The 24,529-nt window shown below is 51.1% G+C and overlaps 1 protein-coding gene across 3 annotated transcripts in view; it reads right to left on the bottom strand.

The window, feature by feature from the left end:
- Positions 1-24,316, bottom strand: part of ABCG1 (ATP binding cassette subfamily G member 1) — a 69,059-nt gene extending 44,743 nt beyond the window's left edge. Inside the window, exons 1-3 of one of the 3 annotated variants that reach the window (XM_027041548.2) lie at positions 24,240-24,316; positions 23,235-23,282; positions 4,415-4,658 (exon numbers count right to left, since the gene is read on the bottom strand). In XM_027041548.2, coding sequence (XP_026897349.2) covers positions 4,415-4,658; positions 23,235-23,237 — 247 coding nt within the window. In that variant the 5' untranslated portion in view covers positions 23,238-23,282; positions 24,240-24,316. Of the gene's footprint in view, positions 1-4,414; positions 4,659-11,265; positions 11,441-23,234; positions 23,283-24,239 lie in introns of those variants that run through there. The other 2 variants (XM_053220520.1, XM_053220521.1) reach the window with 2 other exon arrangements.
- Positions 24,317-24,529: the final 213 nt, after the last annotated feature.

Below are 24,529 nucleotides of genomic sequence, written 5' to 3' on the forward strand. Positions count from 1 at the left end.
ACGCTGAGACAATTGCCAGGCTCTCTAAAGCCCCAGATACGATTACTTTCATTCTCCGCCTGAACTTCATCACAAGGTAATCATGGGAGGTATATTTAATTTCTAAGAATCATGTCACTTGTTTGGGTGACGGCATGCCATGCACATCAGCCTCCCCTGGTGACGGGACAGGTCAGCTGGAGCCTCTCCAAAGGCCCAGGAGGTCTTTTATGGGTCCTCACGGATGGCAAAGGGGACGGACAACGCAGCAGGCCAACTAAAAGGGAAATACATCAGCGTTAACGGTCAAGGCGATGCGTAACGGTTTCATAAAGTGGGGTGAGGCACATCCCTGCCAGAGTGGCCCTGTGGTGTGCCACCTCAGGGCCAGGAGCTTGCCAGGTTCCTTGTTGTATCTTGGCCTCAGATTGTACAGACCCGCTTTCAAGGGCTGTCTTCTGTGCTTCTGTGACCTGGGCCCTGTCTCTGAGCCTCAGGGATCCCACGGGGAGAAAGGGCAGAATTGGCCGCATAGCCAAGGGGCCTCACAAACGACATGAATTCTACAAATGGAGATGGCACTGGTCCCCCAGGCGAGCAGCACCCCTCTGGTACCCTGAGTATCCATTCCTTACGATCGGTCACATCCCAGTAAGTGCTCCCCAAGCCAGGAGGTGCTATTTCGGTGTAAAACATCCTCGTCGCCACCTGTGGCAGTAGCATGTGCACCTAAGAATTTCATGATGTGGATTCTGTTCTTAATCAGGGCTCCTAAATATTCCCATCGCAGCGCCTCCTTTACAGGAACCAAAGCTGCTTTCAAAGTAAGTCACGCTGACGGTGAATGAGAACCACCGGACCGGATTGTTCCGACGCATCCCCGACCCGATGGCTTGTGTGACGGGGCCGACGTCCACACTGTTCCAGATCATCTGTCCCATCGACTTGTGCTACGGGAGCGAACTCCTTGGGGAAGAGTAATTACTGTATCAGAAGCCGGTGCGATTATCCTTGGGGTGAGCTGTGTTCTCCTGAGAACACTTCCTTTCACAATTGTATTCTCTACTAGAAATCTATTACATGATCTAGTTTTTCCTCCAAAGACATCATTAATCATATGGTGAAAACATTACTACAATTGAAAATGCGAGATGTTTTGTTAAATGCCGTATTCAGGGGTTGGCAATTGTCACGCTCAAGGATCTTAAAGAACCAGTGCCTGACATCTTACAAATAGTGCTAGTGATTCACCGGACACCTTCCTGCTAAAGATTACGAAGCTCTCTTTCTTGGAAACGATCACGTAGGAGTGTATAATATTATTCTCATCGCGACACCAAGCTTTGCTACAGCTTCTGTGTCGAGCTGTGTCCCAGCGCCTGGTTCTGGGAGAAACCGTGGAATCTACAGAGCTGTCCAGTGTCCCTGTGATGGAAAGAAATCTGGAGCAGGAGTCGGACCGTGGGTCCATCCTTGGCTGTGACCTGGTGCAGTCACTGGGCCCTCCGGGAACTCAACGTCCGGAGACGCCAGGGCATCCAGGCCCTGTGTGATCGCTATAGGGAGTGCAACACGTAAAGCCGAATTTTAAAAAACTGAAAACTGATAATGGTGAGAGAAGCAAGGGAAAGAGCCCCTGCCCCGAAGGTCGGCCGCACAGCCAAGGGGCCTCACAAACGACATGAATTCTACAAGAGTGTCGCCAAATATAGAATGGCCACGATGAGAAAAGGGGGGTGCAGGGTGGCTGGCTTTGACTTCTCAGCTTAGCCTAATCATTGCTGGGGGCTGAGGCAATCAGCAGCAATCAGAGGAACAAAATCGGGAAAGGCAGGGTCCCACGTTGAGGGCGAAGGAGACGGACCCCGAGAAGGAGCAGGCTCCCCGAAGAGAACGCGGCGAACCAGGCAGGAAAAGAACGAGCAGACACACACGTACCAGCTTAAGGACACCCCCCCTCCCCGCTGCCAACGTCGGGGGACAGCCCCGATGCCTGCCTCCAGATTCAATGCCTACTTTTACTCTTCATCCTGGGCGGGGGCTCTTAGCTGGGGTGCTACAGTCCCCAAGTTCTGACCCCACTAGAACTTGGACCCCACTCAAGAGCCAGCTGGCGATGAGGTAGTGAGCTCGAGCCACGTGGGCGGCTAACTTCCCTCATTCGGGAAGCTCTAGGTTTCCCTGGCCGCGGCTTGCAGCCGAACGGGGCAGCCAAGCCGCCAAGCAGCCAGAAGTGAGGCCCTGTGGGCACCAAGCCTCCAGGAGGAACGCTGCTTCCCTGTGGCTACGGGGACCCTGGCACCCCCGAGGCCCTGCAGCCCGGCTACAGAGTTAGAAACCACCCCGGCTGACTAGCTCAGGTGCACGGACGAGCCCCCTGACCACTCAGCTTCCTTTCTATTCTGTGAGAAGTATTTCCCCCGCTGAATTTATGGGGAGCGGAAAGCCATCGAAATTCCGAATCGCAGGGCACCGAGAACAAAGGAAACCATGGGGCACCGAGTGGGGGAAGGGCAGGGGGAGCAAAGCGGAAACAGGTGCCGCTGAGGGGAGCAGGGAAGGAAGCCAGGCAGCGAGATCAGGCCCCGCCGGTTCAGAAACCAGCAACTGGGACACGCCAGACCGATCGTGCCCATCTACCCCTCCGGCCCTCGCCATCTCTGACTCACCGGCAGGTCCCGTGGGGCTCACTTCCTACTCCTCCCCTCCCGAGCCCACACAGGTTACTGTAGGGCAAGTGTCTGTCTGGAGGCCGCCTGGGTGGAGTTTCCAAGGAGGCCACCGGGAATGGACGGCGGTGGCCCCTCCCTCACTCGTTAAGATGCCCGTCACCTTTGGCTAGCTTTGACAATTATGGGGACCGGTCGTAACACTGAGAGAATACAGGGTTAACAAGCCCCTCACCTAAATAGGAAACGATACTTGCAAATGCAGAGCACTTCCTGGGTTCTGCCAGGGTTCTGCAAGTGTTCCCATGTCTGCACCGCAAGCCCACCTTCTGCTTACAGGGTACCCGTCCATGCACCAGGACGTCCGGCCACACCTAACGGGTGTACAGAATCCCATCTCTGCCTCTCATGGGTTTGCCGCAATGTGTCTGTATAGACAAATCAAGCCAACAGAACAAGGCGAGCTTTTCCCTAAGGTCTTTTGTTCACCGTGAGAGTTGGGAGAAGGCTGTAACCCTGCACTGACATTCCAGTCGGCTCACACGAATGGACCCACCCGGGAGCCTTCACAGAATTTCTTCCCCTGTGACCCTGGCTGGCAAACTCGGATAACGGACGTATCAGCAACGCACATTCGGCCATCGATAAGGCTCAGGGTCTGTTCCTAGTTGTACAAACAGACAGAAGTCATCCAGCAACCAACGCGGCTTGCCGGTCCCAGCGGCCAGTCCGCCGAGGGTCCGACACCGTGGTCACAAGGAAGCCCAGGGTGCCCAGGCCAACCATCTCAGCGACTCGGCCTCGAGGGAGGAGGAGAACACAACAGAGGGGACGGCGGGAAAAGACGGGAGAACGAAAACTAAAAAAGTCCTGGTGGGTCTTCCTCAAACAGGAAGAAGGGTTGACTCTGGATTTGAGCGGAGAATCCTAACGTACGATATTCCAGCGGTACCTGAGTCACCGTCATTGTTCCACACACCGTTCCGAGTGACTCAGTGGATGTTCCCTGGGGAGGTCTGACGTGCCCTCTCCCAACCAGCCCCCCACCCGCCTGAAAGGGGGGTGCAGGACGGGGGCACAGACATGCGGAGTAAGTTCCGTGGGAAGAAATAGGTCAGGCTGGAACAGGAAACGCCAGCCCAGGGAGGCAGTAACTCTACACACTTTGAAAATCTAGAGCTAGCACAGGGACACCCAGGTTGCTAAGGAAGTTGGCAATACCGTGGGTCGTCAATTCTCGTTAACGTGCGACAAGCCGCGGCAAATACCTGAGCCTCCCGTCCTTTCTCTCCCTTCTATTTTTATTTCTGTGGCTCATTTGATAACAGCTTATTTATAGCCCACCGGCACCACTCTTAATGTAGATGACTGGTCTCCCGGGGGGCCACTCTAGGTCACGGCTACTTCGTAGCCCCTCAAACTTGGGACGGAGCACCTGCCTTCCTCTCTGCTCTGAAACGTTATGAAACAGTCCCCTCTCGGGGGGCTAACGGGAACAGCAGCCTGTGATGAGGAACCAGCACACATGGACATGAAAGCCTTTGTAATCATATCAGGCTGTAAGAGCCACCCTAAGTCCGGAGGTCTCTAATCCGAGCTGTTTGTAGTAGAGGTCAGAAAAAGCTGGGCATGAAGAAATTGGCCGTGGCAGTGACTCGGGGGGGAAGACTCCCCGCCTCCTGGCTTCCAGACCCAGACAGTCCCAGACACCTGTCGCCTCCTCCACAGGCTCCTCCCGGCCCGAGGCACACAACAGCCCTCCCTACCTTTCTTCCTCCACCAGGGTCCTTCGGGGACGGAGTAGGAGAGGTCCTTGAACTCGATGTTCACGGCCGCCCTGCGGGGCAGGGACGAAAAGCACTGAGCCTCCGTGAGGTTGTTGTCCACCTTCTTCAGATGTCCGTTCAGCAGGTCCGTCTCGGTGGCCTCCATGTTGCCCAAGACCACCTCGTCCACCGAGACGCACACGGACTTGGGCTCCGTCATCGCTGCAGAGTAGCTGCTGGCGTTCTAGAAAACCGGGGAAGAAGCCCCAAGAGACGTCACGATCTCCATAGAGGGAAGAGTGTAGGGGACTGGCCTTGAGGCTCGGGGTCACTGAGTATTCATGGCAACGCTTCTGAAACTACGTCAAGGTGCTTACCTGGAGGGATCTGTCGTCTCCAGCCATGACTAGCTCTTCCGTTTAAAAAAAAAAAAAAAAAAAACGCTAAGAGAGAACACGAAACTAACCTGCCAAAGTCCTTACTTTGGAGTCAAAATCTCCCAAAACTAGAACAGAAACGAATTGCTTGTCTCAAAGGATCAAACACGGGCCACCATAAAAAAAATGATCTGTTTACATTAAGTACACCGGTTAAAAAAACAATAAAAACGCTTGGGGTTCCTAAGAAATGTGTAATTGAAAGCATTTTATTTAAAATGAGCTCTTTTAGTGCCTTCCTGTGTAGGCTCATAAACGTTTCTCAAGAGCAGTGGCTTTACATCAAGTGCTGGGGTTTGTGGGAGTCAGCATTTGTGTCTTCCTTGTAAATTTTGCAAATCACTTCCAACTCTCCCTCTCACTGCATCTTCCTAGTAGCACTGGGAAGTTGGAAAGGTCGATTTCTTTTTTTTCTCTGTCTCTATTATACAGACGAGGCAATGGAGACACAGCCACTCTGAGGAGCTTGCCCTGAGCCCTAGGATCAGGGCAGGGGCACGATGGCTCCTAGGGTCGAATCACCAAAACAACAGGGGTTCCTTGCACTGCAATGCCAGGGGACCTGATCTTTTGTAGCTACCTTGGCTTTTAAAGCTTCCACGGGGAGCCAATTGCACTGGTACAGATGTGCCAAGATTCAAAAGTGTTTGTGCGAAGGAAGGAATATCCTCATCTAATGGCTTGGCAACCCCGAACAGATAAATATGCTGCAGCCACCCCCCAAAACGCAGAAGAACCCTGGGGTGGACAGATATTATGCTCTGCCTTTCCTGGCCGTCTCTCGACCCCAAGGAGAACGTTCCACAGTGCCGAAAGCGTGGGCCTTTGGCAACTCTCCTCCATACCGTTGAAGACAGTCGGCCTGATTGGGAGAGCCCATCGAGAACCATCCTTGATAATTCAGGCCACAGGACTGTGGACACACTGCCACGTTGTCATTTGTTCTAAAGCAGAACAGCACCACACTGTTCTGTTTCTGTTAGGTTTGCTAGGTGTTCCTCTAGAGGTGATAGCTTCTTGATCATTATTGTTTCCAATCAAAACCCCAAAACAAAACCAGAAAGTGGATCGTCGATAAACATGCCTACAAACCCTAGCAAATCTAGTGGCCAGACCAGCTCTCCCCCCACCTACAGGGCCGGCTTTAGGGTACGTGACTGCACCATTGAAGAGCTGGCATAATTTCCATCATGGGATTTAAAGGCTCAGAAGTCTTGGAAGGCTTGAAGGTTCTGAATATCTGAAGTACACGTGGGGCGAGGGGAGAGGTGCGCACGAGATTTCTGGTTCCTGTGATGTTTGCAAGTGTTGGTTTGCCATTTGAGTGAAAGACACACACGCACACCCCCCTCCCAGGCATCTCCTACCTCTGAAGAGCTTAACTCACTGAGATCAAAACTTAGCTCACTGACTATAACATTCCGTGGATAAAAATTAAAGTGCAAAGTAAAACTGAGAAAATTAAGCTTGGTTGGCTGCTGGCACCCAGCATGTGAAATGCTTCAAATGCAAACATAAGCCGGTTCATACGTTCCCGACGCAGAGTCCGGGAAGGCTTGACAACGGACTCCTGAGAGCCTTGGCGTGGGGATGTGGCCGTCCCGCTCCCAAGAGGAAGCTGCCGGACCACCTCCGGGCCCGGGTTTGCCCAGTGCCTTCTGTGCCGGGGCCTCCTGAAGGAATAACGGGAGCCCACCCTTGCTCAGCTCGCTCTTGGCTTTGGCCCCTGGGAAAGCATCTGCGAGGCCACTCCGGCACCTACCGCGGGCACCACACGCTATCCCCTTGCCCATCCATCCTGCCCTTTGGGGCGCACATGCTCCAGCTTGACAGCCGGCTTTGACTCTGCAAATTCTGGCTTTGGAGGATAGAGGAGAGAGCCGTGGGGATGGCCGTGAGCTCCAGGGCCGGTCCCCAAAGCCCATTCTCCACCCCCCACCTGCCGCCTCAGTGGAAAGGCTAAATGTCTGCTACTAAACCCACACCCTGGGGGTCCCCGCTCACTGGGTTCAGCTGGCAGCAGGGGGCATCCAGCAGCCCCTCTCCAGCGGTGGCCCCCAGGACCAGCACCCCGGCATTCCAGCTGTCGCGGCCCATCCATACCGCCCTCCTCTCCCCGGCACCCACCACAGGCGTCACCCTCGAGGAGGTTCCAGGGATGGGTGGTGTCTTTCGTTTTTTGATAAAACCCACGGGAACGCAGGGGTGACGGCCATCATTCCACTCACCCGCCGGCTGCCGCGGATACCAAACCCGTGTTATGATGAGGGTCTGACTTCCCTTCTAGACTCCAAGGCTACCTATTCTCTCACTCACTCCCTCGCTGGCTCCTTCAGGAATGAGAGCACCAAGCAGAGCTGCGGGGGTCAGCAGTCAGCCAGGCAGACAAGGCCTGTGGCCTCAGCACAGGCTCCCTTCAAGGTTGGGCCCCAGGCAAGAATGCAGGCAATCACAATGCCAGGAGGCAAGAGCTATAATGAGCCCTGTGCAGAGACCCAGAGGGACCTCCAAAGCAGCAGCAGACCCCGGGGTGTGGTGGGGGGCACTCAGCACCAATTTCTTCTGAGGGAATCAAATCTAAACTGAGATCCTCCGGGTGAGGTGGGGGGAGGGTGCTTGATGTTCCCCACAGCAGGTGCAGAGGCTCAGTGGTAGGAGGGAGTGGAACAAGGTGGGGGGGGGGGGAGGATCTGAGAGAAATTCAGAGGCTGGGCCCCCTTCCAGGTGGTGGGGAGGAGGGAGGGAGGATAAAATGAAACTAGAGACACAGGGTCTGCAAACCCTGTTAAGGGTTTTGTACTTTATCTACAAGTCCTTGGGGGGGGGGCACCAAGGGATTTAAAAGGGGGGTAACAGACCAGAACTGTAATTAAAAACCATCTCCTGCCTCAACGTGCAGATGGGAGGGTGACAGTGGCCTTAACCAGCAAGTGGCCGTGGGGATGGAGACAAGGGGACAAGCCCGGTAAGACAAAGCTGGGTAACTAAACTGATCTGGGAGAGAGGGAGAGAGAGAGAGCGCGTCAAGTACTCATTATTTAAAGTATTAAATAATAATGCCTCCCGCCTACTAGGTAAGTGATTACAAACAATGGTGACTATTGATTCAGCAATTACAAGTGCCTGTAAACTCCAGACTGCCAGGAGTACGCCTCTTCCTGTCTCCACCCGAAGGGGTATTACCATCTCCCACTCGCCTGGAGTTGGGATCTAAGGCACAGAGACCGCCTTCTGCCCCCGACACCCCACAGTGCATGAGTGGCCAAGTCAGGGTCCAGCCCCCTGTGTTTCCTCTCTGTGCCCCGTTCCCCTGGCCAGTGTCCTTAACGGGGCTCGAAGGTGGCTCAGCTGTCTCGAGGCAAGTTGTAGGTGACTCGGGGTCATCCCAGCCCCTGCCCGTTGTAGGAAAACCCACAAGGAACTGAGGAAACCATACCATCCCGCCCCCGCCAAAAACCAACCGTTACCCACCTTTCTTCCGCGGGTGTCCAATGACCTCGCCCAATTACTAAAATCATGGAATCTTGTATGATGAGAGGCAGTGGCTGTCACTCGGAAATAGACCAGCTCTCTGGAAACACATCCTCAGATGAGAGCGGCCGGCAATGTAGGTTACAGCTAACTTGTCCTCAGCCTCCTGAGCTCATTAAAAATGAAACAAATACATCTTCCCTGCACGTTTGTTCCCTTTCATTGTATGTTTCCCTGTCTTCTCCACACATTGCCTCTGATGACCTCCCCATCTACACACGGTGTGTGCTACATAATACATGATAAATAATAACACGTCCATTCGTGGTGTTGAATGCCGAGGAGACCCCGTTTGGATTGTTACTGCCTGCCGTTCATGAGAGTATTTTCTTGGGCGCTCATACCAATTGGCAGGCAAGCATACAGAGATGCGTGTTTAGCTGGGGAGGGTCCCTGACAGTCAGCAACCGCCCCCAGTCCACTGTGAGGCTGGTTCACTCTGTTTACCCGGAAACACACAGTGAGAGCTAGAAACTTCTTCCCGCAGCTCACGGGGAAGGGAGGAAAAGGAGAGGAAGGCACGAGCGCCAGGCATTGGCACGTGCTTCTCTCTCGGTTCTCGCTTCCGCGGGTAGCTGCTGGGCTTGGTCCCCACCTGGAACCGGTGGGCCCTTCACTGGAGGGCAGATCCCTCCCAGGGACGCTGGCCACATCACAGGACAACGCTGGCCAAGAATCCTCAAGGCCATTGCCCTGGGGAGACTGATCCAAATGTCACACCCTTAACCAAGCAAAAGGCAAGTGCCACTTGCGTGGTCACTCAGGCCGCTGACCTCACCATCACCAAAAGCCACTTCATACGGCTCCAAATACCACCATCCCGTTGGGAGCTCGTGCCCGCCCCTCCCAGCCCAGCTCAGGGCTGGGTGCTCTGCTCAGCCTCTAAACCAGCTTCTCCAGGGTCACAGCCGGCGCACTCAGTCCCAGGTGGGACCCCAGAGCAGGGGGCAACGAAAGAGCTCAGGATCCTGGGGCTCTCTCAAGTGCTCTTTGTTTATGATTTGGGTAGAATTTTTGTAATTAAAAAAAAAAATTACACGATTTTGGGGGGAGGAAATGCTTTTCAAACCAAACAGTGTTTCCTGAAAAAAATGAGCCCAGCCGCTAGTGTGTCCATCTGAGTTCAGAACACTGTGGAATTCTGGGTCTGCATCAAACTATAACATAACATTAGAAAATCCTGACATAAAAACATCAATACCTTAAAACGTTTGGATTCATGGTTTTTCCACACGTATAAACCACTTTTGCAGCTTTGAAAGGACTTCAGGAGTTACCCGGCATCTCAAAGATCTGGAACATTCTTTACCTACGACTAACAATAAGGATCGCCTTAATTTTCCATTATCCACATAATCTAGGCAACCCAAAGAGATGGGCAAATGTGAAAGGAAGAATTGCCAAGTGTTCCCCAAACATTCAATCACATGAAAGCAAATGTGAGAGGGGCTGCCTTTTTTGTGGTTCCATATCCCCTTCCGGGTGAGAAGCCAAGTAATGAAGGCAGGGCACGCCCAGAGAGGGGACCTGGTCAGTGAGTCCCCCTCCCGCCAGCCTCTGCTCCACCAACCTCCCAAACATGTCTGCGGCCCCATTCTATCGGTTTACACAAAATCATTATATAATGAGCTGGCGCCGCTCGGTATGTGTTCCACAGTAACCTGTTTGGAGCATAGGATGCGGTTGTGAGAGCAGAGAGCATGCGCAGACCGTCAGCTACGTTTTTTTTTTTTTTTTCCTCGGGCTCAAGGCAAGAGGTAACTGTCGGTCAGATCCTGCTGAGCCCTGCTGACTTCAAACACAGGATGCTAAAAATGAAATAAGGCGAGGGGTGGGGGTGCGTGCTGTGCACCGTGGGCTTACAGCCTATGGGGAGTAATTAGCAGGATAGTAAATCCACAGACAGAGGATAGAGAGAGGGATGGAGAGGGAGGGCGAGGTGGGTTGGAAAACGGAATACTTTCTATTTGTACTTTAGGTGACCTGAAATCTAGTCTGTAAGTACCTGACTGCAAGGTCGGTGCGCTAGGCATAAAGATGCAAGGCCCTAGGATGGACAGGTCGATGGCTACTTTGTTGTTGTTGGTTTTTTTTTTTTTTTTTCCTAATGTGAGTTTCTGGAGCTCGTATAAAGGAGCAAAAGCAGACTTTGGGCCACCAATGGGAACAGCACTTGCTGTCACTGGGTCCAGCGCTGAATCTGCCGGCACCCGGTGGTCCCCCTACGGAGCTGGCACCCTCGGGAACGGGAGATCCGCGTCCCTGTCCCCACCCTGGGCTCTCTCCAGGGTGCAGAGAAGGTGGCCTGCAGGTATCCGGCTCGCCCCTGGGCTGCCTCCCCGGAATCCGCCACCCCCTCCCGAGCACGTCCGGGAGAGGCTGTCCCTGCGGAGCGCGGGGGGCAGCGCAGGCTTTGGCTCTCAGGGAGCAGCCTCCTCTTTTGTTCCCCCAGACCGTGCCAGGCACTCCGGAGGGTGGCGCGGGAAGTGCGGGCTCCCCGCGTCCGGGCCGCGCGCGCGCCGGCAGGGAGGGAGGGACCCCCCCCCCCTTCCCTCGGGCCCAGGCTGCCACCCAGCTCAGTGCGCTCAGGAACCCAGGCCCCACGCCCCTAGCCAGAGGGGACCCAGACGAGGCCATCTGTGCACTGGTGGGGCTGCCCGGCCGCCTCCCGCACACTCCTGGCCCCTCCGCCTGCCCCGCGTCCCCTGCCGGTGCGGGGAGCATCCCGAGGCGTCAGGTGGCCGGGGCTGGGGGCAATGGGAACCGGGCTTCTCCCCGGGGACTCAGGGGCGGGTGTCAGGGTGAGGGTGCGGGGCTTTGTGCGTTTCTCGCTCTCCTGGAAAACAGAAGCAAGCCCCGGAGGCGAAGGATGCCCTCACTCACCATGGCGGTGCCGACCGAGAAAGCGGCCATCAGACAGGCCATGCCCCGGGGGCGGCGGGCACGGGCGGCGGCGGCGGCGGCAGCGGCGGCGGGCACGGGCGGCGGGCACGAGGCTGCGCTCGCTCCAGGCTGGGCCGCTGCGCCCCGCGCCGGCTCGGGCTTCTGCTGCCGCTGGGGCTCCGGCCCCGCCCGCCGCGCCGGCCCCGCCCACGCCCCGCCCACGCCCCGCGATTGGCCGGCGCGCGGGGCGGGGCGGGGCCGGCAGGTGCGCGTGCTCTTGTTTTGCTCCTGCGGAGGGCGGCGGGCCCGCCGGCTGAAGTCCCCCGCTCTCCCCGGCGCCCCGCGCCCCTGCCTGGCCGGCATCGCGGTCCCTCCCCAGCCCCGGAGCCCCCGGGGTCCGGAAACTCGCGGGGGCTGGGTCGGCGGCCCCGGGCGTCCAACTGACAGCCGGGGTCTCCCTCCAGGACCGCCGCCTCCGAGCCTGCGCGGCTATGTGGATGGGGCCCGAGGGGGCGTCAGGAAGGAGGGTAGAGGGACAGGGCGTCTTTTCTTTTCTGTTTTCACTGTTGAGCACCTTTCTGCCAGGTAGGAGCGTGAGGACTAGAGAAGAGATGGCCGGTCCACTGCCCTCCGCACTACAGCTCCGTATCTGGGGTGACACCCCCCTCCTCCTCCACACACTGAGACGATGCAAATTCTCAATCCTGGTGCACTGTCGTGGCCAGATGCAGAACTACTCTTTGGTTAACAAGGGGACGCCGGGTGAAGGTGCCCAGGCCTCTGTCCTCGCCCCCGCCCATCGGCCGCACCCCAATAAAAAAAAGACACGGCTTGTTGCCGGCGCCTGGCTCGGTACGGCCCACAGCTGTGTTCAGGTAACTGCGTACGGAATGGAACTCCAGGCACCCTCTCATTTGGCCCCAGACTGGAATATCAGATGGCCTGGCGTCTGCTAAAGCCCTTATTATATATAAGTGGGTCCATTTCCTGGTAACCATGGTGACAAGACATTCTTACTCCCAGTCTCGGAGGCTAATGCTTTTGTTCAGCGGTTTGCATGTTGGGTCTGCAGGTAGGAACGCATTTTTTCTCACCCCAGCACACCTGGCTCACCCGTCCCCCCACACCTCAAAGGAGCCAAGTCCCCATCTTTCTCCTCACCTAGAAAGAAGTCAGGGTTTCTCCTGCCAGGCAGGTGGACTTCACACCCAGGGGTCTGACGACCATGGCCAAATTTTCCTCTCAGATCAAAGGAGGAAAGGGCGTTACAATATACGAGTTCAAGGGGAGTGCGGCCCTGCTTTTGTTTGAATAGTTTCGCTTGAAGGTGGACGCATTACCTCGATTCTACCTTTGGCCAAGACGAAGGAATCCTGACCACGGTATTTTCAGGGGCCACTGTGCACGGCGGGCCCAGCAGGCTGTGTGGTGCCTTACACGTAGTGAACGGGGAAGCCAAAAAACTCCAAGTGTTCTGGAAAGAGGATTCAAATCCACAAACCTCCTGGGGAGAGATGAGGCCAAAAGGCAGAGACAAAGGGGCCTGGCTTCTGGGGCCCAGGGTGGCTGACCAGCCCTGCAGCCCAGCACCTGCTCTGGGGCAGATGGGATTTCTCCGTGAGAACATGCCTGGACACTGCCCCACTCTGTGGTCAGGGCAAGTAATGTGACATTGTAGTCCCGTTGTGCCGGCCTCCATTCTCTGTCCAGCATCCATTGTCCTCGCTCCCAGGGACATGTCCGGAATTTCCTTCTGGAAACCTCCCCACCCCCACCCCCACCCCCCCAGTTCTGTGTTATGCAATTTATAGCACTGGTTGGTCAGGAACTAGAGGTGTAAGGCGATGCCTGCTGGGCTTCAGGGGATGGCAGGGGGGACAGCATGTAGAAGCTGAGTATGAAGCCAGGGAGGGAGGACAGCGGGAAAGAGGGGCCTTGTTGGCGTGACTCGAGCTGCCGGCTTTCCCATTGCAGGTGCTGAAAGGGTCCTCACTTCTACATCTGCACACTGGGTAATTAGACTCTCAGCCACACGGGAACTAGTGCATGTCAAGCACTTCCCACCACGCATGGCCCCTGGCAAGCAATCCAATCCCAATCCTCTGGTGCCAAAGCAGGGAATATGCAAACAGCAGACTAAGTCAGATCTGTGATGTTTGTCTCAGGACTCTAGGTTGTAAGTAACAGAAACTCAACCCCAACTGGGCTATGTTAAAGGTAATGCGTTGTCCTAGGTTCTTGATCTCTAGCTCTTTCCATGCCTCCACCGTCCCTCTGCTGACCTCCCCCGCCCCCCCGCCCACCCCCAGCAACGCTGTCTCTGCCCAGCCCACCCAGCAGCCTCATCACAAGACTGGCCAGTCCAGAGCCCAAACCCAGTAGGAATTTCTGCTAAGACACCACTGACAGGCGGGCCGGGCCGAGCTTGAGAACCTCCCGTGGAGAGGCACTCACCCAGCATGTGGCCCTTGCGACACTAAGTAGCTGTCATTGCCAGCAATGTCATTGCCAACATGTGCCCAACTGGACTCCCAGTCACCCTGGGTGATCCGTGATCCACGGTCACAGAGCCAGCCCTCCTCCCCACGGCAGACCCTAAGTTGTTCGATCAAGGCCCTGTATTTCTCTCCAGGCCTTTGCCTAGAGATGGAAAGTCCCTGGGCCCCCCCATCGTTGCTTCTTGGACCATGCCCCTTCTTCCCGCTTACCTTCCCCTGTGTGGGTTCCATTTACCCAGTGTCCCTCATGAAGCTTGGGGTAAACCACTGACTGCCTATTCAAGGTACTCCCTCCTCTCACTGGGAAGCCAGTGTTCCCAGGCTCCACTCAGACCACCAATAAGGACAAGCTTCCCCGGGGCAGAACCAGCTCCCTGGTATCCTGGGGACACCCAGGCCAGTGGACTCAATCACCAGGGACTGAATTCACTTTCTTTATAATTACGTACTCACAGTTGCCTAGTTGGCCTGTTATCCCCCAAATTCCATTTTAAAGGCTGTCCGATTTATCTCTGCAAGATGGCCAGCCACTAAGGCTGGGAGATGGGGGGGTGGGGGCACCCTGAGGACTTGGCCTTGGGTGCAAGTGTTCTGCCCTTGGTGTCCAGTGAAGGGAGGAATGGGTAGGTCAGACATCCAGACGGGCTCGTAACGGGACTGCGGACTGACACAGGTGAACGTCTGCAGGGAGCCGGCCGCAAGGGGTGAGGCTGGCTTAGCCTCGTGGACTGCCCCACCCCTGCAGGTCCCCAACACAAGATCCCTCCAGAGCAATCTTTGGGGACATCCCATGGCTTCCCAGCCTCCCCACTCCCAGCTGGCGAGGAAGACATCTAATGAACATATTCTCTATTAATACGGTCTTCTTCATATTTTGGCGATTTGGTTTCCAGCAATTTTGACCTTGAACCTTCTTTGTTTACAGGGTGGCTGGCTCTGAACTGATCTAAGCAGACTCTATCGGCTGCTTTTCTTCTGCTCAACAACAGAGCTACACCAACCTCAACTTCGTTTTCCAGAACCTACGACTTTAGCCCCATCCCCTGCCCCGCCTTAGCAGACACGCAGAGATTGCCTGCTCTCCGCATTGGAACACAGGGTACAAAACAGAGAAAACCCTGCCCTATAGTGTAGTCAGGCGGTAGTCACGGTGGAAAGCTGAAGTTCTTATCCAGATTGGGTATGTTTGTAACTTCTCCCGTGAACTCACCATACTTCAGGGATCCTTCTTTACCTAAGCTGCACAGCACTTGCTGTGTGGTTTAGGGGAGAGGCAGAGTGGGGTGCACGGGCCTCCCGGCATCCCCTCCGGGGTGGAAAAGTGCCTGTTCTGCCCATCTTCCAGCATAAGAACATCTCTCTCATTTCACACACCAACATTTCATGGAGGAAAACACAAAACCACATGGGTCTCCCTGCCCAGTGTCCAGCGCCCCTTCCACTACACCTGTCTCTGCACAGTGACAACGTGCTGGCTAATGGGACTTCTTTCCCCGAAGCCTCAAGGGAACTGGGTTTAGGAGGGGACGGTGGAGAGAGGTGTTTGCTAGCTTTTCTTTCTACAACCCAGAGCTCTGACTCTGAAGGTCTCTGTTTACATGACAGCCAATGCCTCCACTTTAAAATAGGAAGAGAGAGAAAGAGGGAAAGTACAAAGCTGAGGGAGTGAGATAGAATGAGAAAGAGAGAGAAGGCGGGAGGGGTGGGGAGGGGAGTTAGAAAGAATATTAAGAGGTTGGAGCAGGTGCAGAGGAAAACCATGTCCCAGCCCTTGTGGGCAGAGATGGGAAATGGCAGAAGACATATACGGTGTGTCAGGGAGGGCAGCCTAAGCTGGACCTGCGCAGCAAACTCTATAAGCTGCTTCATTCTAAAGAAACATTGTTTTCATCTCCATGGTTTGCTGGGTTCCTGTTTTGCTGGCCCTCCCGCCTCTTGCCACGTTCAGTCTCCAGTCCCGCATTGCACCCTCTGGCCCAGTCCCCAAGGGGGCCTCTCTCTCCTCACCCTGCTGTGGGGGGGCAGAAGAGGGGCTGCAGGTGCACGCAGGGTGGAGGGAGGGAGAGGGGGCGCGCCAGAAGATGGAAAGATGAGGTCAATGAGGGATGCTTGCAGGAAAAGAAAAATGCAAGTAAATATTCACAAACTAAATTAGGAAGTAGTAAGTGTTGCAGATTATTCCTATTTTCCTCCATTAGCACAGAATAGAGAGTGGCAGGGAAGTTCTAGGAAAACAATCTCCACAAATGAAGAAAGAGAAAATAACATCTGGCGATGAGATGACCTCCAAAGCTGAAGATCAGGGCAGAAGTCTCAGAGACAGACACAGGAAAACTCCTGGAGGCCTCCTCCCACACATAAATAAAAGCCTTCCACTGAGCCCTTTCGAGCTTTCCAGTTGGGAAATAACCAGTAACCCGTGGAGTGCACCCCACTTTTCCTCCATGGAGCTGCCCTCCCTCGATCAATCCTAGAACGCAACCCCCACAGGAACCAGTCAGAACGTTCCATCCCTCGGGCCACTGCATTTTTTCTGGAGAGGATTTGCGAGCCCCATGGAGCCATCAGAGTTGTCCCAGGGACTCGCCAGGGCCCTGAGAAGAGAGTCGACCTCCCCACATGGCGGCAATCTTCCTTGTCTGCCCGGCAGGACCCGCTGGGCACCTTGAACAGGTCCGTGCCTCTCGGCACCTCCCTGACCGCAGCTGTGAAGAGAGTGACAGCTGTGTCCACCTCATAGGATCATTTGGGAGGATTAAATGAGTCAAATTTTTGATAATCACGTCTGACTCATAGTGTGTGTCTTATAAATAAATGTTGGTCATCCTCATTAAGAGACCCAGCACTTTCCCTCTGACCTTGAACTAGTACGAATTAAGTTTCAGTCATTTGAAGCCTGAAAATCTGATTAGGACACACAGTCTGTTAAAAGTCAGGGCCCCTAAGCCAGTCTATGGGGGAGATCTCACAACGAGTTTATAGGTCAACCTCATAACCCTTTATTGCCTTAGCCTCTGTTCACCCAGGCACGTGCCTTATCTCCCCCAGGAGGTCATAAATCCGAATGCTTCTGGAATGTTTCTTTGTCTCCAAAATCATGCTGGCATCTAGCCGGAGTAGGTGCTTGATAAAAATCATGAGTTATGTTGAACAACCTCTAATGTTTTGGAAGGTGCTCTAACAGGCATTGTCCCATGTGACACTCAGGACGTCCCCTCAAGGTAAGAAGGCAGATGCCCTCACTGGAACACACTAGGATCTGACACTCCGGCCCCAAGTACAGGGCAGACCACATTTTGTTTTTCTCAGCAGTCAAATAATCTGCCCCTGGTCCCTGGAAGGCAAGGCCTCCATGCTGTGCCAGCTCCGGTACAGACCTACTCTCTTTGCTCCAAAGACCACAGGTGGAGTCCAGTGTGCTCTTTGCCCTGAAGTCCTCTTGCCTCCCCGAGACACCTGAGCTCTCCTGTGATCCGCAAACCCCACCTGTCCCCTCCCCAGCCAGGGGATGTTTTTCCTGAGCCGCCTCCCTCTCTCCTCCACTCACCCCCCCCCCCAACTCCCCAGGAAGACCTGGGCAATCACCTACTTGAACCTGGGCTTTTGGAAGCAAAAATTTGGTTGGGGAGATTATTTTCTGCATGGATGGAAACTTCTGGGCAGGCCCCTGCAACTCACAAGTCCCCAAGGCAAGAGAGAAACAATTTAATTAAAAAGATTTGGCTACTTTTTAAGGGAAGGGAGGGAAAAATAGCTAAAGCAAGGAAATTAGCTTCCGAAATTATCTCAGTAAATGATCCTGCCTTGGAAACACAGTGATGCAGGTTCCGTGAGGTTTGGAAACCCCGGGTCTCCGGACTCTTGCTGAGTACTCTTTGCACTTGAGCACCACACCTCTTTCAAACAGGGAGAGAGATCTGAAGAAGTGCGCGTTCAATGTGTTAAAAATCACAGGCACGCTAGTGGGGGTGGGGATGGGGCAGATGTGCTTTTCTCTATTCCCCCCACCGAAGCACGGCTAAAAACTCTGGACATTATACAAAACAAATGTGAGGAGACCATGGCCCAAGGACCTTGGGGGATCCAAGGAAGGCAGCTATGCTCACCACTATACCACCAACGCACACCTTGGGAGACCCAAGGAACCACACTGACTCCGGGTTTTCTTTGTGACTCATATCCCAAACACTCATTTGAAGAAACCAACAACCTGGAAATGTTAATGGGCACAAACAAGAAAAAAAAAAGCCCTCCACCCCAAACAGCCAAAAGAACAGAAAAGGGGCACCCTAGAAATATAGACATTTTTTTCAGCAATTACTGCTCTACTCCAGTCAAACACTACATGATAAAATGTGGCCCCATCCCACCTACACCAATAAAGATGAGTGGCGAGCCTAATTTCTGCCCTCCTCAGGCCATAATGGAGCACCAGAACCTGTCCCCATCCCTGGTCAACATGGTGGCAGAGAAGACCATAAACGGAGGCTGGAATCCGTCCGCACCAGGCAGTAATGAGGAGCCTCCCCTTTCCTCACTGGGACGGTGGCAGAGGAGATCCAGTAGAGTCAGGACCTTCACCACCGCCCAGTGTCAACAAGCACTCTACATTCTCCCCAAACCATGGTGCCAGTGGAGATCAGGTGGGGAGCATAATGAGGTCCCCTATCTCTCCCAGCTGGGGAGGTATGGGTGGAAGCCAAGAGGGGATCCAAACTCCAATCCTTCCCAGCAGTAATGAGGAGCTCCTCCCTTGGAGGTCAACAAAGACTGAGCAGGAAACCTGGACTTCTACGCTCATCTGGCGGTAATGAGGCAGTGCCATCCCACTTCTCCTACCTTCGCGATATCAGAGGAAGCCAACTTAAACAGAAAGCTTAAATGAGATCTAAAGTTTCATTACATAATATCAAAAATATTTAGGTTTCCATCAAAATTCTCATTATCCAAGAACCAAGAAAATCACAGTTCAAATGAAAAAAAGCAGTCACTGGATGCTAACATCAAGATGACAAAAAATACCCTGATTACCTAACAAAATTTAAAAGCAACCTTCATCAAAATGCTTCAATGAACAATTGTGACAACACTTGAAACAAAGGAAGACAGAAAGTCTCAGCAAAGAAATAGAAGATATAAAGAAAATGAAATGGAAATTTTAGAACTGAAAAATACGATACCTAAAATGGAAAACTCAGCAGATGGGCCCAACAGCAGAATGGAGAGGAGAAAGGAAAGAATCAATGAACTGGACAATAGAATGACAGGAATTATCCAGTGTGGACAACAGGGAGAAAATGGCCTATACATGAGCAGAGGCTGAGGGCTCTATGGGACCCTAACAGAAGATCTAACAGAATACCTATAGTCTCAGAAGGGTGTTTGGAGGTTGGAAATACTCAGAAATAATGGCTAAAAACTTCCAGATTTGGCAAAAGACAGAAACCTCCAGATTCAAAAGATTCAAGAAGTTAAGTAATTCCAAATAGGATAAATCCAAATAAATCTACAATAAGACATGCCATAGTCAAACTTCTGATACCGAAGACAGTGAGGGAGACATGACATCTTACCTGGAAAGAAAAAGCAATTCAAATTACAGCAGATTTCTTATTGAAAACAACAGTGGTTGGAAAGACTTGGCACAACATTTTTCACTCGGGGAAAGAAAAGAACTATCAACCCAGACTCTTATATCCAGAAAAAAAATCCAGGAATGAAAGGGAAATCAAGACAAATTTAAGAAAATGTGTTACAAGTACACATACCCTAAAAAAACGGCTGAAGGAAATTCTCCAAAACATAAAGAAAATGGTAAAAGAAGGAAGTTTTGTACATCCAAAAAGAGAAAGAACACTTTAAGTAAAAATATGAGTAGGGGCGCCTGGGTGGCGCAGTCGGTTAAGCGTCCGACTTCAGCCAGGTCACGATCTCGCGGTCCGTGAGTTTGAGCCCCGCGTCAGGCTCTGGGCTGATGGCTCGGAGCCTGGAGCCTGTTTCCGATTCCGTGTCTCCCTCTCTCTCTGCCCCTCCCCCGTTCATGCTCTGTCTCTCTCTGTCCCAAAAATAAATAAACGTTGAAAACAAAAATTAAAAAAAAAAAATATGAGTAAACAAAATAAACTTTTCCTTCCACTCTTGAGTTTTTCAAATTGTATCTGATGGTTAAAGCAAAAGTTGAAGTATTGTTTGATGTGCTTCTACATGTGTGTAAAGTAAATATTTAAGACAATTACGTCACAAACAAAGGAGGGTGAGGAGGTATAAGGGGAGGCAAGATCTCTACATGATAACTCCAACTTATAAAACCATGACACTAAAAGACTGATGTCATGTAATGTAATACCTAAAGAAACCACTAAAAAAGTAATACAAAGCGATGCTTTCAAAACACAGAGAAGTCAGAAAGCGATTCTAAAAAAAAAATGTTCAAGTGACTCCTAGGAAGGCAGAAAAAAGAAAACAGGAAAATGAAAAACATAGAACATGGAAAATAAAAAATAAAATACATACTTAAGCCCAACATGTCAATACTTACATTACATGTCGATACTTACAGGGGCACCTGGGTGGCTCAGTCATTTAAGCCTCTGACTTTAGCTCATGTCATGATCTCACGGTTTGTGAGTTCGAGCCTGCTTCAGATTCCGTGTCTGTCTCTATCTCTGCCCCTTCCCTGCTGGCTCTCTGTCTCTGTCTCTCTCAAAATAAACATTAAAACATTTTTTTTTAAGTGTAAATTACCCAAACAACAGAACTACAAGGTATGTGAAGCAAAATCTGATAGAACTGAATGAAGAAATAGATAAATTCACAATTACAGCCGGAGACTTAATCGCCTCTCTCAACAACTACTAGAACAACTAGACAGAAAAATCAGCAAGGATACAGAACTCAATAGCACCACTGAGCAACAGGATCTAATCAGTATTTATAGAACGCTCCAGCCAACAATGGGAGAATGCACATTCTTCTCAAATGTTCATGGAACATGTACCAACATAGATCTTATCCTTATAAAACAATCCTCAACACATTCAAAAGAACTGAAATTATGCAGAGTGTGTTCTCTGACCCAAATGGAATCAAACTAGAAATCAATAATAAAAAGATAAAGGAAAATCTCCAACACTTGGAATTGAAACAGTTCACTTCTAAATAATCCATGAGTCTAAGAGGGGATCCTAAGGGCAAATGAAATACAGTTAACTGAATTAAAATGAAAGTACCTGTATCAAAGTACACATGTGAGGACTACATCAGTGTGGAGTGGAAATGTATAGTGCTAAAAGCATATTTTAAAGTTAAAATTTCCTCATTAAAAATGAAGAAAAATCTCAAATCCATAATGTAAACTCTTACCTCAAGAATGTAGAAAAAGAAGAGAAAAATAAACCAAAGTATAGGGAATCGTAAAGATATGAGCAGAAATCAATGAAATTAAAAATGGAAGAATAAAGAAAATCAACGAAACACGATAATTTAGAAATGATCAGTAAAACTGAAAAACCTCCAGCAAGACTGACAAAGAAGAAACACAGAAGACACAAATTACCAATATTAAAGACAAGGCAGGGGACATCAATACAGATCCTACAGACATCTGGAAGACCGTAAGGCAACAATACAGACAACTCTGCACAATAAATTTGACAATTTAGATGAAATGAATGAATTCCTCAAAAAAGACATAGGTTATTTGAATAGCCCTATAACTATTTAGGAAATTGAACTCATCATTTTAAAACTCAAAAAGAGGAAAGAAGGAGGTAAGGAAGGAAGGAAGGAAGGAAGAGAGAAAGAGAGAAGGAACTCTCCAGGCCCAGACAGCTTCCCTGGAGAGTTCTACCAAATGTTTGAAGAATTCACACCAATTCTATACAATCTCCTCCAGAAATAGAAAAGGAGGGAACTCTTCACAATTCATTTTATTTAACTAGTATTACCCTCGTATCGGACAAAGTATTAAAAAAAGAAAAACTACAGACCAAAATCCTTCATAAATATAGATGCAAAAACCATTAACAAAATATTAGCGAACAATTCAACAATATACATTTAAAATGATACACTATGTCCAAGTGGGGTTTATCCCAAGCATGCAACTCTGGTTCAATATATGAACACCATATTGTAGTACACCATATTAACAGACTAAAGAAGAAAAATCATACAATCGTGCCATTTGATGTGGAAAAAGCCCTTGACAAAGTTGAACACCTATTCATGGTTTAAAAAAAAAAAACACTCAGAGAAATAGAAATAGAAGGCCATCGCCTCAACTTCTAGCAATTGCACTCCTGGACATTTGTCCCAGAGAATGAAAACTTACATTCCCACAAAAATTAGCAAGAAAAGTTTACACAGTTCTATCTGTAATAGCCAAAACCTACAAACAACCCAGATGTCTGTCAATAGGTAAATAGTTAAACTGTCGCCCGTCTATAATATGGATCGCTACTCAGCGATAAAAACCAAAGAACTATTCAATACCCAACAACCTGGATGGATCTCTAGAGAATTCTCCTGGAAAAAGCCAGTCCTAAGAGGTTATACATTGTATAATTCCATTCATGTGACATTCTTGAAATGGCAAAATTACACAAATGGGGAACAGGTTTGTGGTTGTCAAGAGTTAGGGAGGGGATTAAGTGGAAAGAAAGAGAATGGAGCTATAGAAGGGGGGGCGATGAGGGACCCTTGTGTGGATGACATTCTGTATCTGGACTCTATCAGTGCCAGTATCCGGGATGTGATGTTGTACTGCAATTTTGCAAGATGTTACCATGGAGGGAGCTAGGTAAAGGGCACATAGGGTCTCTCTTTGTTCTTTCTTACAACTCCATGGGAGCCTGCAATTAACTCAAAATTCAAAGACTAATTTTTTTTTTTTAAGTCACAGGACAGTCCTGAGTGAGGCCACTCCAGATGAGGTGGCCTTAGACCACCCTGTGGCAGAAAATAGACGTCGCATGGAGCATGGGGAGTGAGGAGGTAGGTGGTAGAGTTTTAGGGATGAATAGGGAGAGGACACGGAACCAGAGAGCACTGGGTCACTCAGGACCACACGGTGGGCTGCCGGGCGACGAAGCATTTATGACCGTTCTTTGTCAACTGTGAAGGTGAGAAGGTGAGGAGGGATGGGACAGTGTTCTTCCTCCTTACTAGAAATTGTGTGTGTGCGTGCACAGGCACCCAGGCACCTGCAGGGACAGTGATGGATAGGATGCTGGCCCCATCATTAGCCATCTGTGGTGCTGAGCCGGTCCTAATGTCTCAAAGCCTCAGTCTTCATCAGCAAAATGGGAATATCAAGAGCACCACCGTGGCAGTTGGATAAGATGGGGTAGTTACAGTGCCTGGGAGCTGAGAAGAGGGAAGAGTGGGTAGCTCGTGTGCCTCTAATATTGTCTTCCAGGTCCTCAGACCATGACCTTCTCCCACCCTCCCCCCACTGTTGTCATTACTCACCATCCTCCCAAATGGCTTACTCTTCTCTTCTTCCTGTGATGAACAGTTCTGTGTGGGAAAAATGGGTGCATAAATGTACAAAGCAACTCCTAGCTCAGAGTGACATTTCAATATCAAATGTTAAGGCGTCAGTATGGTAGTCAAAGGTTAAAACTTCTAGTTATAAGATAAGTAAGTCCTGGAGGATGTCACGTACGTAGGGCACGGTGAACATTACCGTATTGTGTCTTTGAGAACCACTAAGAGAATAAATCTGAAATTTTTTTAATGTTTGTTCATTTTTGAAAGACAGAGAGACACAGCACAAGCAGGGGTGGTGCAGAGAGAAAGGGAGACACAGACTCCCAAGCAGGCTCCAGGCTCCGAGCTGTCAGCACAGAGCCCGACGCGGGGCTCGAACCCACGAACCGGGAGATCATGACCTGAGCCGAAGTCAGACGCTTAACGGACGGAACCACCCAGGCGCCCCACTAAGAGAATAAATCTTAAAAGTTCTCCTCACAGGAAAAAACTCGTAACTATGCGAGGTGATGGGTGTCAGCTACGCTTATCGTGGTGATTCTTTTGAGATACAAACATTATCAAATGGTTATATGGCACACTTCGGACTAGTACCATATTTCCTGTCGATTCATTCTCAATAAAACTGGAAAAACATTAAGGCATCTTACTTTTCCTTGACAGGCAACTCATCCACATTTACAGACTGGTTGTGTTTCCCTCACTGGTCTGTGGGCTCGGAGGACAGAGAGGCTCTGGCCCATTCTCACTGAGCCCCAACATCCAGCAGATGCCTGCCTCCTACATGGCTCTCCAGTATTTGCCGGCTGACTGATCTCAGTCACAGGCACTTCACATCACAGCTTACATTATAAATTTTTGTCGGTGCCCGTACTAACACACACGACATCTTTTCTTTGATCTACAACTGGCTACATTTACTGTATACATTTATATTAAAAAAAATTTTTTTTTTTACTAAAAAGCACCTTGCCAGCGACTTACCCACAAGCTTAGATGTAAACACTTCCCAGGGAGCCCTTCTGCTGCAAAACAGACCCCTCTGCACGGAACGTATTTATTTTGCCATTAAGAAAGGGAAGTAACATCTGCCTTATGCAGGCCAGGATTTCAATTTTCATCACTGCAGACATGTGAAAACCCCCAAACCAGAAGCCATGATTTCAGTTTCTGTTCTGTGTCCATACAAAACGAATTGTTTTAAAATGGGCATAATGCAATCACATGCGTAATAATATTACCAGTGCAATGGTTCCTGCAGCAAACAGGAAGCA

The sequence above is a fragment of the Acinonyx jubatus genome, chromosome C2 (assembly GCF_027475565.1).
Source record: "Acinonyx jubatus isolate Ajub_Pintada_27869175 chromosome C2, VMU_Ajub_asm_v1.0, whole genome shotgun sequence".
Taxonomy (NCBI): domain Eukaryota; kingdom Metazoa; phylum Chordata; class Mammalia; order Carnivora; family Felidae; genus Acinonyx; species Acinonyx jubatus.